Source organism: Clarias gariepinus, chromosome 7, assembly GCF_024256425.1.
Source record: "Clarias gariepinus isolate MV-2021 ecotype Netherlands chromosome 7, CGAR_prim_01v2, whole genome shotgun sequence".
NCBI lineage: Eukaryota > Metazoa > Chordata > Actinopteri > Siluriformes > Clariidae > Clarias > Clarias gariepinus.
The window spans coordinates 5,100,001-5,115,114 of record NC_071106.1 but is presented as its reverse complement, the minus strand read 5'-3'; the positions used below and the strand labels follow the sequence as shown (position 1 = coordinate 5,115,114).

Genomic DNA, 15,114 nt, shown 5'->3' with positions numbered 1-15,114 from the left:
TCTACCATATACTGTTTATCCTGTTCACGGTCGCAGGGGGCCTGGAGCCTATACCAGGAGATTTTGCGCACAAGGCAGGGTATATCCTGGGCAGTGGGCCAATCCATTGCCGGGTACACACAAATACACACACTATGGGCAATTTGAGAACATCAATTAGTCTAATCTGCATGTGTTGCAACTGGAAGAAACCCAGCAAGCATGGGGAGAACATTCAACCGTCAGTCACACACACACACAAGGCTGGAATTGAACCCTCGGCCCTGGTGGTGCAAGGCGATAGGGATAATCACTATGCCTCTCTGTATAGATATATTTGTTTTTTTTGTTTAATTTGAGTAAGACTAAGATCAGGTTTTACGTTTAATAATTAATAATAGATGAAGGTATATTAAAAAAAGAGAGACCTGATCCTCCTGAGTCTAAAAATCCAGGTAAAAGCTGACAAACTTCCCATATTCTTAAAGGATGTAACTCATAATGAGTATGCCCTGAGGAGCCCACGCTCGCTCCTGTCCACCCATAAGTTCTGCACTTTTAACAAACTCCAGACCTCCTCCATCCGGCACACACTTCCTGCAGTATAACTTTACACGAAACCCCTGCACTGACACTGATGAAGGCCTGCTCGACGAGGCGATCGTAAAGAAACACAACACTCAGGCTCGGCCTGAAGCGCCTGCAGAACACAAAAGTGATCACTGAGCCAGCTAGGATGATACAAGGAGTTGAAAAGAAAAAGGAACATTTGTTCACGGTTATCGCATGACTCGTACCTTTCTGCATTTCGTACCCGAGTGTGACCCGACGTGAACTCCATTACCTCAGCCCTTTCCACTTCTGCTGGGAATTGGATAGAGGTCAGTGCTTGCCTGGGTGGGTAAGTGACAATGGGTCTGGATGTCATTAGTGACGGAATGAGGAAGAAAAACAAGACGCACTCAACACTTCTGCTCGGAACGCTAGCGCAGATGGTGAGCATCTGAAGGCATCCAAAAGTCCACTGCACTCGTTCTATGATATTGTAAGAGAGATATAGAGATGAGGAAAGTCCTCAATGATGGGATGGAGTTCTGAGGGTTTCTGCATCATCAGAATAAAAATAGTATAATTATAATTTCTTGTAGGATAATGTTTTTTTTTTTCCATAATGTTGGAAAAGTGTATAAACTGTATTTGGTATGAACCTAAATAATGTGCATGTGCTTTTCTTAAAAAGATCCTGTATGCAAGGAAGAAACTCTCCATGCACGTCATAGGAAAATTATTACAATGCAGAAACGTTATTACATCTACTGCAGCACTGACGTTCCTATAAAAGCACGCTCTGAAGTGGTTTATTACTTTTATACAACAGTCTTTTGGCAACTATACCATTTTCTAATAATTAAGGAGAACATTTTTGTCCGTGTAAGATGGTGGAACGTTCTCCAGACAAGTCAGTTCCTGTTTTCATTCCTTCACCAGACGACTTCTTTTTCTTTTCTTCCTGCTTGGAATTAACACAACTCGTCACGTTGTTGAGGAACCGCGAGACATCCTGCAGATGCCGGAAAACTTTAGAAGTTTCAACTTTACCTCTTTTACCCCCGGAGAGGCCTTTCATAAACGTTAAATAAACATCTCGTTACAGAAAAACCTGCACCGTATCTACAATTAGGTTTGATTTATAAAACAATAAATGACCTCTGCTCGTTGTGTGCTTGCCCACGGATCGGCTTTGTCTGCTCGACTCCGCGGCGAGTCGGCACTCATCAAAGCCTTGGGTTTCGTACGTACTTGTACATACTCTCCTGCTGTGGGCGCAGAGCGGGTAAACCTGAAATAAAACCCTGGGCACACGGTCACGTTGTTCATATTCAGCCAAAGATATCTCAGCCTACATTTACACGAGCTGTGGATCGTAGATCACCATGACGATTTCACAATCGCTGGTTATGTAAGCCGGTCTTGGCCGGGTCGGTCATCAGCGAAAGCCAGCTTGGAGGTTTTTTTTTTACACTTTCATTGTATGGATCTTAACAATCCCGAGCGCGGTGCTCTGGTGTTCCGAGGACATTATGATGCTAAGAATGCATGGCCGAGGGCCCTCTGCACCCAATTACGGCATAGCCGCTAATCGCTGGCTTAGCTTTCGGCATTTGTTAAACAAACAACTGCCTGGAGTCTGGGGTGCTTGTTTTCATATGGGGGGTGGAAACAGGAAATCTGTGCGAAACAAGCAGGGCTTTCTCTGTTAGATGGTAATCTCCAGCAGCCCTCATTAAACTGTTTCGGCAGACCAGTTCTGTCCGTGAGACATAAGCGTCCAACTTCTTCCCTGCAAACTAACGTACACGGACTCAACGAAAGCCTCTAATGAGCTCTACTGTAAAGAGGTTTTATCGGTTGTCCTCCTGCCAGCTCATGAGGAGCGGGTTAAGCACCTTTAATGCGATACTCTTAGAAGTGGAGGGTCGTAAAAAGCTTGGCTGATCTCCTGGTGAAACAGCATGGAGGTGAAAGGGGAACTAGTAAATCACTGTTTTTGGTCTGAGGAAGGAAGACGCTTTGCTACCGATCATTTAAAAAGATATCAGAACACCTGATGGCCCTGTTGAATTCTGGATTCTGATTGGTCAGAGGGTGTCGATTGAGGTTGTCTGTTAAACTGAACCCATAATGACCTTTCTCTCTATGTGCTCCGTGGAAGAGGTTAAAGGTCACCGGACAGACTGGTTAGATCGTTGGAATGGCGTCACCAAGTTGTGTTTGCTCTAAACTAACACACTGCTCATTTAGGGGTATTTACACGTGCCGCCATCCATATTGTGTAGCGGTGTTATAGCCATGACCTTTCAGAAATTGTGTTTTTTCAGGCTGGGGAACACACACAAGCATCTCACACACACATTGTCCTAATGCCTCTATCCAGTCCTAAAACGCCAAAGAAGTCGTCGCTCAATACACACACACACACACACTATTGAGATGATCATTATCTCCCCCGCCCCGTCCAGGCGTTCCTGTGTTTAAACAGCTGAGATACGAGGCACGGGATCACACAAACGTTTCACTCGGCACATAATACACTGCAACATACATCTCGCTAGAACAACAGATTCGGACAAAACGGGTTTGGAGATTAAGTTCAGATCGGTCACGGCCCAAATGGCCTTAGTGTTAACATCGCAGCGCTGTTCATATCTTAAAAATAATAATAATAGTAATAATAATAATAATTTAAAAAATAATAATACAAATTTAATAACTTTAATCTGCATCCAAATGGCTGCCACAAGATAAAAAAAAAAGACTGAATCCACCCTGCAAAAGGTTACGCGCCCGACGGGAACTGTTTAACCAAGACCTTTCGGCGAGGAAAGCTGCCCTTTAAATCTCAATAAAAGTTCACTTAATATGTTCCGCATGAAAAGGCTTAAATGATACAATTACACTCAGACCTCACACACACACACACGGAGTGCTGTCCCACCACAGCGCTGTTAGAGACTGGTTCCTGATTGGTTTGGAAGTTCTTGATTAGTTTCCTATAAAAGCAGCTCTAGCAGGTAGCGCAGCTCCAGACCACAGGATTATATTAACTCACTCATTGGAATAAATGAACATTTCTACAGGAACGATAATGTTGAGTCAGCGTTCGAGGCCGATGTTGTTTCCTCACAAGCTATGCGCTTTGTAGGTGGCCTGATGCAACCTTCATGACCTCTGACCTGAACCCTACCTCCCAGCACGCTGGTGATGATAGCCTGGGCGTGCTGGACGAGGAGCTCGGCTTCGGAGATGGCGGCCAGGCTCAGGTAGCTGGACATGTTGCGGCTCAGCTCGTGATTCCCCTGCTGCAGGAAGCGTACGGCCACCGGGACGCCAAGCGCCATCATGGGAGCTCGGTTGTAGTTCTGGACACAAGGAAACAGACACACACACATGGTGAAGATGTGAGTAGTATACGTAAAACAGGTGGAAATATTGGATTGCTCATTATTTAAAACCTTGCAAAAGACTTTTGCAATCACAAACGTAATAACTAAAACCCTAACTTTTGGATTATTATTCTGTAATGAATATTAAAAATAAATTGTTAATTTCTTATGGTAGGAACAACTAATCTTCAGAAGTTCAGTACATTCAGGTGGTCAGCTGACTTCATTTTATTGCCCCATAACGTTGCTGAGTCTCGACCTGAGTAACTGATCAACCCCAGATCATAACACTGTCTCCAGAGGCTTGGACAGTGGACACTATGCATGATGGGAGCATCGCTTCATGCGCTTCCCTTCTTACCCTGACACGCCCATCACTCTGGAATAGGGACTCAATCAGGACTCATGACCTTTTTACTGGTTACCTCGGGATGCACTGCAATTTCCATCATTATTATTGTATTGTAAGTGGGTTCTGTAATTTGCATACTAACACATGATTGGCTCTTGTATTTAGTGATGCATTAACACATGCTTGTCCCTACTTGACATGTTCTGTAGTACTTCCCCCCCAATGTTAACTTCCTAGTCTTGTTATGACCACAGCAGTCTGTTTATAATACCGCTCAGGGTGACATAAAGGCTTAGATTTACCGCAGCACATAAAGGAAATCCTAATACAATGTACTGTACCTATTTCCCAGGACAAGGCACCCTGAGCATCATCGAAAGACAAAAAAATTGCCCAGGTCAGCTATTATACGCGGTGAGGAGCACATTTATGTGAGACATTATTGTGTTTTCAAACTCTGATGATACTCTGTTTACTCTTTCCACTGCTCCAACACACCTCAATCACCTAACGAAAAACCTCATAATTAGATTATGGAGCTGAATCCAGTAGCTGTAGCAATGGGTGAGCTGAAAGAGAACCGAGTCTCACTTCCTTAACTATTTAAAGATGGTCTACGTCCTGTATTGGATGTCGTAATGTGGTTCTGGTTACATTTAAACAATACACATGGATAGAGCTCTAACCCAAAGAGCTCCGACAAGGTCTGACCTAAACACACTTACCATTACTGCATATGTACACCATCATACAAAGACTGCACTCTGACCAAAATAACCAGATGGAATCCGAAAAGCTGATCAATAGGGTTTTTTTTTCACCCCAAGTGAACACGGTATGGGAAATCCTCTGGCGCCCTCAAGAGGACACGGAAGAAGCTTTTGCAATATTTCTGACATATAATTCTAAAAAGCCATAAATTATTTTATTTTATTTTTACTTACTGTAATGTAAAACATAAGGCATCACAGAATAGCATAACCGTTGAACAAAACATCATCTATACTGCTTTATCCTGTGTACAGGGTCACAGCGGGGCTGGGGCCTATCCCAGGAGACTTAGGGCACAAGGCAGGATACACCACGGATGGGCCACACAGGGGACACACACATATACACACATGCTACAGGCAATTCGGGAACGTCAATTAGCCCAATCTGAAAGTTTTTGGACGATGGAAAGGAACCCAGACTACAGTACCCAGAGGAAACCCACCAAGCTCAGGGAGAACATGCAAACTCCATGCACACCCAGACCCTAGAAGTGCAAGACGACATTGCTGACCACTGAGCCACCGTGCCTAAACAAAATATGACAAGGAAAACAATTGGCTTATCCCCTTTTAAGGTTTGCATACCATGTGTGTTGCCCCTTTTAGCATCAACAATAGCTTGCAGGCATTTGTCATAGTCATTTTTCTTGGCAAAACACCTCCAGGTGCCATAATTTCCTGCTCTATCCTGCATAAACTAAACGCGTGAGATCTCCTCAAAGTGTCTCAGTGATATTGAAGTCCACTCCAGAACTGTTGTTGTTGCAGCCACTGAAGGCTCATCTTGGCCCTGTGCTTTGGATCATTGTTATGTTGGAAAGTCCAAGTGGGTCTCATGAGCAGCTTCTGGGCTGATGAATGCAAACTGAGCGCCAATTTCTTTTTCTTTTTTTCTGATAACATGCTGCATTCGTCTTGCCGTCAGTTTTGTCTATATTCCCTGCACCCCTGCAGCTCACACACTGCCAGAACATCAGAGATCCATGTCCATGATTCACCATGAGGATGGTGTACTTCTCATCACACGCCTTGTTGACTCCTCGCCAAACATGCAGTACTGTTTATGACTGTGGCGAAAAAGTTTCATTATCGTCTCATCACTTTAATTCTCTTCAAGTCACAAGTTTTGTGGTTTTACTGTTTGCCGTAATGTAAGCAGGCTGTTTTATGGCATCGTTTTCTGGCAACTCGACCATGCTGCCCATGTGTGTTTGAGTACCTCCTTGTTCTGCATTTTGAAACAGTTACACCATTGCTTGTGGGCTTTTCTTTTTTTGTTCATCCTGAACAATTTTCCTGGCAGTTTTGTCTGAAATCTTTCCTGGTTCACATGCATGCGTCAACACGACCCCTTATATTTCACTTCTTTATAAGATTTTGCACACCAGACTTTGACATTTTTAAATCTCTGGATAGTTTCTTATAGCCTATGCGTGATTTATAAAGTTCTACAGCCTTTTACTTTGTCAGTTCTTTTTCCTTGTTTTCATGGCATTGTAGCCCTTCCATGAAATGGAAGAAATGGATCTTCCAAGAGCTCAAACACTCATCAGCTATGTATACACAGGCACTAATTACACTCAAACAAGCCACAGGTGTGGAAACTGACTCTTGATGGCCATTTAAACCTGTCAACCTCTGTCAGCTCGTGTGTATACTATCAGGTCACACATTCAGTGGTATTTAAACTGGATCAGGGCCTTGTGAGTGATTTCATTTTAATAGAAAAATCATTCACTCATTCTATACACCGCTTCCCCTGTATGGGGGGAGTGGGGTTGGCTAAACCAGGGGACTGGGGGGCGTGAGGCAACCAGGACAGGGTGGCGATACATTGCACTCTACGAGCAATTTTGGAAGCATAAAATGTGCATACTCCATGGACACGAGTGCGAGGCAGGATTTGACCCCTCGACCTTGGAGGTACAAGGCCACAGTGCTATCCACTTATAAAAGTGCAATGTTGGATTAAGGAAAGTATACAGATAATGCAGATTTATAAAATCTCAAACATTAGCATTTAACAAATGGTAAATTAAAATCTCTTGAATAGAGGTGTGGCAACCCACCAGTGGGGGTACTTGAACCCCCAACCTAAGATCTGAAAATCAAAAGCCTTAGCCACCTGAGCCACCGCTCCTTACATTTAATGTATTCTTGTAAAAATAGTTCACCTTGAAGGTAGCACAAGCAAGCAACTTTAGTTTTATTTAGACTTCCATCATCACACCTCAGTCATTTTATTATCTGCATTAAACGTGCCATTATCACATACATAGCTGGGTAAGTGCGCTGCAATTATGGGAAGCCATTAGGGTCAAAAGTGGTCATATGATTGGTTATATTGATTTTAATATGTTAAAATTTCTAGGTTAATCACATGCATTAAGTCATAAAAATTTACAGCCCTAATATACACAAAACTACACATATACAGTACACTATATTGCCAAAAGTATTTGCTCGCCTGCCTTTACATGCATAAGAACCTGAGTAACATCCAATTCTTCATCCATAGGATTTAATACAGTATGATGTTGGCTCCAGCCCCTTTGCAGCTATAACAGGTTATAACTCTTCTGCGAAGTCTTTCCACAAGGTTTGGGAGTGTGTTTATGGGACATTTTGACCATTCTCCCAGAAGGGCATTTGTGAGGTCAGACACTGATGTTGGACGAGAAGGCCTGGCCCACAGTCTCCACTCTAATTCATCCCAAAGGTGTTCTATCAGGTTGAGGTCAGGACTTCATGGACCTTGCTTAGTGCACTGATGTAAGGCTTGGATACAGCTGCTTGGTTATGGAGAACCCATTCCATAAAGCTCTCTACACACTCTTCTTGAGCTAATCTGAAGGTTGGAGGTCTGTAACTATTGAGTTTGCAGAAGGTTGGAGAGCTCTGTGCACTATGCATCTCAGCCTCCTCTGACCACGTCCTGTGATTTTGGCCTTCCACTATGTGGCCGAGATGCTCTCATCCCCAATCACTTCTACTTTGTTATAATAGCACTAACAGTCGACTGTGGAATATTTCGTAGTTGGGAAATTTCAAGACTGGACACACAAGCCACACAGATGGCATCTGTGATAGGAACATCTGAAATCAATATTTTGGATGAGTGATGAAATACTTTAGTATTATATTATATATTGAAAAATTTAGTATATTGCAAAAGTATCTATCTATCTATCTATCTATCTATCTATCTATCTATCTATCTATCTATCTATCTACACTATCTACACATCTAACACATTTTTTTTACAAAAGCTTAACTTAATATAATGCCTATGAATGTGTCATAAAACCCTTTTGTAAATTGCCTTTAAATAATCTGTTACCAAACTATTTTCTTGTGACAAAGGTTCAGTATTGTGTAAGTGTTTTACCCCTGTATCAACCCTGAGCAAACTTTGGCTGCAAGAATGGAATGAGTGCCTATCAACTTTTGTTGCATCACCAATAACTAATATTGTGGTTTTTACACCATCAGAAATGAATTCATATGAAATCCTATGCAATCACAACTTTCTTCTGCGCACTCTACTGCTTTTATCTTCCATCACGTTTTTATTATAGGGTTTTTTGTATGCATGTGTGACAGACGGCGTACGGGTGAATACTTATGCATACAAAAACTTAGCCACTGCGTTACTCTCTTTTTTTCAGCCCAGTCTCAGGAATCCAAAATGCACTTTTCAAAGGGATGCCTGCATGCAAAATGTAGCTCGTTATAAAAGCCCGTCACTTTAATATCCGTCTTGTGTCTAGATCAAAGACTTTGTCAACAACTTGCTGGAAATATTCATGCGCGCAACCGAGCTGTCGCAGCTTGACTCTGTAACGAATTCTGATCTCACGCATTACCCAGCATGCACCTCTGCCCATTTTTAAAGTCAAATACTGATGGAGAGAGGAGGAGAAGTGACAGAAAGCTCAGTGAAATTAAACTGAAATTTGTTTGGTTGTGTGACTTCCACACTCAGTGAGCTGACAAAAATGTGTGTGTGTGTTGATTAGGACAAGGTATACACACTTCCAACTGTATTTAGTGAGTTTAATTACTGATTGTTAAAATACTAACCTAAAATTAATCAGATGTACAAATACATAGCAATTTGGTTTCATTTATACTAAAACATTATGAAAGTTGAGGCTGGGGTTAAAGGAGGGACTGATGTTTGGGCTTTTCCTTGTGACTGTATTTAGGAAGGACGGAAGAAAGAAATATGTTTAAAAAGCTCTCAAAATGATTTTACCATAAAATTAATATTAACATGCCGATATGTTAAACAAACATAAATAAAATGATTAGAATTAAGTCATGGTCTCTAACTGTGTGAGTTTTTCCATGAAAGTCTATTGAATGAGTAAAAGAAGAAGAAAAAAAAAATCCCAAATGATTTGCACATACTGTACACTATATAAACAACATATTTGTCCAAACCTGTTAATTTATCGAATTCAGGTGTTTCAGACTTCTTATCCACGGGGAACGACTCCATATTGAAATATATGTATTTGAATACAATGTCATTTCAGGTTTGGCAAAAATACTTTTGTCTATATTGAGTATCTGCATCTACACTGTGCCTACATTGGGGACAATAATGAAGAATTAAGATGGTTTTGTCTCCATCTAGCGGCCAGTTGCAGTACTATTAACTTCAACTTGAATCCACAAGTGCACAAACCAGATTATTCATTCATCTCCTCTACCCCTTTATTCCTGTCTGGGAAAATTGTGATGCAAGAAGACACAACAGTCCATCACAAGGCACCACACCACTACTTCAGACACACTCATAGCACAATCAATTCACCTCTATACATGTTTTTGTCCATTTTTTGTCAATCCTCCGTGTTCAGTCCTGAAAGTACCATTCACGTTTATATTTCAATAATTATATTACATTATATTGCTGTTTTATAGAAACATTATTTACAGTATTGGTACATGCTGACCTGCAGGATGCAGCTGGTGATGTCCGAGGCGATCTTGGCGTGCGGCGTGTCCTCGTCTTTGCCCTGTGGCTGGAGGTTGTGCTCCAGACACGACTCCCACAGAGCCACCAACGCGGGGCCGTGACGCTCCATCGAGCTCGTCTCCCGGATCGCCGTGGTGATGCGAGTGATGCAGATCTCCACCACCGCCTGGTCATTGTCATTAGTCACGTAATCCTGCAACCAGTAGGGACATAATGGAATCAATTCAGATGGACAAACGCTGATATCAGAGCTCATAGACAAGATCATCTAACTACAAATAAAATAACTTAAGACACAACTTCAAGATGCTTTATTAATTGATCAGTAGGATCTTAAACATTTATTCAGGGTCGAATGATCTAAAAGAAAAATAGTTTCAAAAAAGTTTGCACATCATTACATATTAGACTCCTTCTTAAATAAGTTAACAGAAGTCTTACAGCTTTCCAAAATGTGTGTTAATGTTCAAGCTGAAGTACACCCAAGGCAGGAGCGACCTAAGGGGGTGATTAGGCAAAAATTTCCTTAAATAGACTTGGCATCTTAATATATTATAATAAAACAAATTACTAAGATAGTTTTAGATTAAGGTTTTTGTTTTCTGTGTAAAGATTGCTTAGCGTTCTGTTCCATCAACAGCTTATGGAACTTCCCTGGGAGAGCTGTTGAAATATTATAGGCGGGGCACAACCAACTGTTAGATTCATACTGTGCAAATAATCAAGCATTGATAATAGTCAATCATATTGGCAGCACAGAGGGGCCCCATAAAAAATTCTGCTTAGGGCCCATAAAGGCTTGTGCCGGCCCTGCCGCGGAGACTGCGTTTCTTGCCTGGTTCTTTCCCTCTTTCACTTTTCTCTGTTCCTATTATGCCGTTTCAGTGTCTTTTGCTTTAAATGCCTCTGAACATCCCTTGGACAAAGTGCAATGTTCTAGCCAATCAGAACACAGGAACTGGAATTGTCCATAATTAGGACACTATCAAGCATTTCCCACCCTTTTTAAGGATTTTACCACCTACATTTCTGACTTACAAAATACAAGGGAAAATAAATGTAAGCCTCACAATGACATCCTCGATTTTTAGTGAAATAAAAGTTAAAACCCAACTAAGAGCTGAATCAGGCTAGGTAAGCCATTGACCGTTAACTACTAACCTCTAAAAGCTAACTTAGCCCTTCTTAAATGCTAAAAATCGCCAGTTTAGCAGTTAGCTGCTACCAACTAGTTTTCCCTTATTATAGCTTATTATAGTTATTATAGCTTCTAAAACTGCACCCACAGTAGAGCACAGCTGGGCAGAATTGGGCGGAGCTGAGCATTGATCTCCAGTCTTTTGATATATGACGTCAAAACAAGGATAAAATCTAATTTGCTTGTTTAAACCATGTCGAAAATGGAAAAATGACCAACAGCAGATGATTTTTTCCCCCTAATATATTTTGATGTTTCTGTAGACTGGAGACACTAAAAATGACTTTTGCTAAATACTCTCACTTAAATGTACATTAGCTGTATGGTAGCCTAGTGATTAGCACTGTCGCCTTCACTGTCCATTCCTGACTCGAGGTCTGTGTGCATGGAGTTTGTATGTTCTCCCCATGCTTGGTGGGTTTCCTCAAGGTACCTCCAACAGTCTAAAGACAACAGTCTAAAGATATTAGGCTAATTGGCATTCCCAAATTGCCCATAGTGTGTAAATGCGTGTATGAAAGTTGACTGGAGGTCCCACCAAGGTCAGAAAATGGGAATACATTTAATGGTCACTATAGGCCTCCATAGTTGGACTACAGAGGGTTCTAGATGGATGGAAATGTACATTATAAATAGTAATATAATTAAGTTCACAATAGGAACAGTTACTCTGCTTCGTCACACCATCCTGCTGTTGATTACTTTCCTAAAACAACATGACACACAGTGTTGGTTAATAGGTTGGTAAATGTATATTTGAACCTTTATCTAGTTTTCAGTGTGAAACTTTAAAGCTACACAAGCAATTATGTGCCTTATACTGTATTTAAATGCGAACTACAGCATATTTTTTATTTCCACAAAACAGATATAGACTTAAGCGAAAAATAGATGTACACCTAAACAACCACAAGCTGGACCTTTAAGATATTCCAACTCATATCACTCACAGGATGACAGGATATGGACTTGATCTCCTCCAGCGCCTGAGACAGACAGTCCTCGATCTCACTGTCGTCCAGAGAGAAAAGATCTCCTGCTCTGGACAGGTCCCTCTGACCCAGAACTAGCTGGAAAAGCTGGTGCATGCTGGGAAACGCTCAGGTCTGACCAGACTGACACCTGTGCCCTGCCCTGTTCCCACGGTGACCTGACATGCTGTTGGAGGAGGAGGAGGAGGAGGAGGAGTGTGTACACACATCAGCCTTGAAAGAGCTGAAACTAAGAGAGGGAGAGAGAGAGAGAGAGAGAGAGATTTGTATTACGTTAGAAATCTTTACAGGAAAAAGACATGTTAATTACAGCTTAAGTTTTCTTGTCAGGTCACCGTAACTATAGTTATGTAATATAATTTACTATAAAATGCATTTAATTTGCTTTGGACAGCAATTTTCACAGTGACTGGAAGTTGAATCTAATCTAATCTAATAAAATGATCATTAAAATCCTTAAATATTGTATTGTTTTTGTATTAACTTTCATGTTAATTACTGTTTTATCCTTCTTCTCAAGGATAATACACTGTAAAATTGGCGTACTTAATTTAATTTCTTTAATTTACAATACATGTTATGATACACTGTATACAGGACGTTCGTAGAAATCCACTCATTGCAATTCTTCATTTCTCAAAATCTTTATAGATTCTTTACTTTTTAAGTCGATAATTGATTTCGCCCGATTCTGATTTTCTGTTTATTTCTAAGAACTGATTGACAGCATAAACAAACACATTCATAACTTCAATATAACTTCCAAATCATTTATATTGTATGTATATAATAAACAATGAACTATTCAATAACTTACATTTTCTCCAAAATCGTACAATTTTACACACAAGAACTTTCTTCAGGTTACCAGTCAGAGCTTATTTAAAAAATATATATCATCCACATGAAAATGCAACAGGGATCACATGCTTCCTCTGAGACATGATCTTCTTAAACTGCTGCTCATGCACCGTTAGGGGCGGTAATAAAGCACAGACTCACGTGATTGGCCAACGCCACTATGACTGACGCGAGAGTGCAGACGGCTGTAGCAGGATTCAAACTCGCAATGTCTGGATGATCGAGCAAACACACTTTTGGACGACTGATCACGGTTAAACTGAATACTGGCTGATTACAAACTGATCGATTGTTCAGTTTGGATTCAACTGATCAGAAGTTTATACACTGCCAACATTCAGCAAACACACAAGGCCTTTTCTAGACATTTTGCACATGTATGTACTGTAATAACAAACATACAGTAATGTTAACTGGAAATAAAATATGAAAATGGTTTTATTTAACGTTACAAGATAGTAAGATTAGTTTTAAATTAAACAAAACTTTAAAATATTTTTATATCGGCTAGCTACTTTAAATTGTTTGAAAGTCAACTGATATTATTTGCGATGCATCGAGAAATTCATTTAGAATATAATCATAAAATAATCGCCCAGCATTAAATTAAAGAAACCCACCGCTATATAAAATAATAAAAATTATTCCAGATAAGTAACATGCTCAACAGGAAGTTGTAAGAAACTCCAGATCATAGAAAGAAGAAAAGTATCTGTTTTTTTTTTTAAAAGGACTTGAATGTACAAGCTATTCTACACATATTATTCTAAACATAAATAAATATATATTTTTAAAAGTTACCAGTTAAAGGTAATCGATATTACAACAGTTATAGAATCAATACGTACGAGCGTGAGGTTTAGACTTCCTGTCCCACAATCACGCAGTTACTGTTAATGTGTGATGAGTTAAATTTATCCTCATCAGGAACCTGGGATTAGTTACAGCTCATTGCATTTCACACACACACACACACACACACACACGGATGTGACGTTGCAGCGAATCGACTCTGCACGAACACAATCTGATTTTATTTTAAAAAGGCTTTAAGACTGGAATTGGATTTTTTCTACAGCATTCTTCAGAATTTCTGATATTACAGTACTATAATAAAATTCTGAGTAAGTTTTAAACACAGAAGAATATTATTTATTGATAATGGACAGATGATGAAGAGGAGTTACTGGTTCCTCCCTGAGGATGATTATTTTCCCTTGACAGCATGTGCCTGGGGTGTTCATCACACGTCATTGTTTTAACCGTTTATAGTTAACGGGTTAGTTCCTGTTCTTACAGCACGGCGGCTTTATAAACAACAGTCTCTGACTCCACCTGACCACCTGACCAACCCCTGTGCATTGCATCACTTCTCACCCTGATGCGCCCCTCGCTCTGGAATAGGCTTCATTTGGACTCATCTAACGTCCGATGCCGTCTCCACAGCTGGATTGGCGGGATAGGATACAAATTGTAGTGAAATGTTGTAATTTGTGACTGTTATTAGTTTTCGTAACTTAAAAAAATTAGCACCAGTTGTGTAAAAGCTATACGCACATAGACGAAAATCTATAGACTGCGAGACTGCGGTGGCATAGTACAGTACAGTACAGTAGGTTAGCGGTTAGCATTATTGCTTTGAACTTCCAGAGTCCGGGTTTCCGTCTCTGAGGGTGTGTGTATGTGTGTGTGCCCTGAGATGGATTGGCACCCTGTCCAGGATGTACCCCGCCTTGAGTCCTAAGACTTCTGGATTACCCACTAAACACTGGATGTCGGACAGACGTGCAGATCAACCAGATTAATAAAGTTGAGCAATGTGTGCAGGACATAAGGGATCGGATGCTAATTAACTTCCTTCTGCTAAACCCTGATAAGATAAAATGATTTACATAATCAGTATTAAGATACAGTTTTATCCATTATAGCTTAACCAGCTTTTCAGATTAGATGACATTAATAAGTGTAATTAGATAAAATGTTCATCTTAACCTTTACAGCATCGTGCCTAACCAATTATCACTATT

The 15,114-nt window shown here is 40.6% G+C and overlaps 1 protein-coding gene across 2 annotated transcripts in view; it reads right to left on the bottom strand.

The window, feature by feature from the left end:
* veph1 (ventricular zone expressed PH domain-containing 1) overlaps positions 1-12,328 on the bottom strand; it is a 94,068-nt gene extending 81,740 nt beyond the window's left edge. Inside the window, exons 1-3 of one of the 2 annotated variants that reach the window (XM_053500532.1) lie at positions 12,185-12,328; positions 10,014-10,229; positions 3,725-3,899 (exon numbers count right to left, since the gene is read on the bottom strand). In XM_053500532.1, the coding sequence (XP_053356507.1) occupies positions 3,725-3,899; positions 10,014-10,229; positions 12,185-12,322 (529 nt within the window). In that variant the 5' untranslated portion in view covers positions 12,323-12,328. The remainder of the gene's footprint in view (positions 1-3,724; positions 3,900-10,013; positions 10,230-12,184) is intronic. The other variant, XM_053500531.1, reaches the window with a different exon arrangement.
* Positions 12,329-15,114: the final 2,786 nt, after the last annotated feature.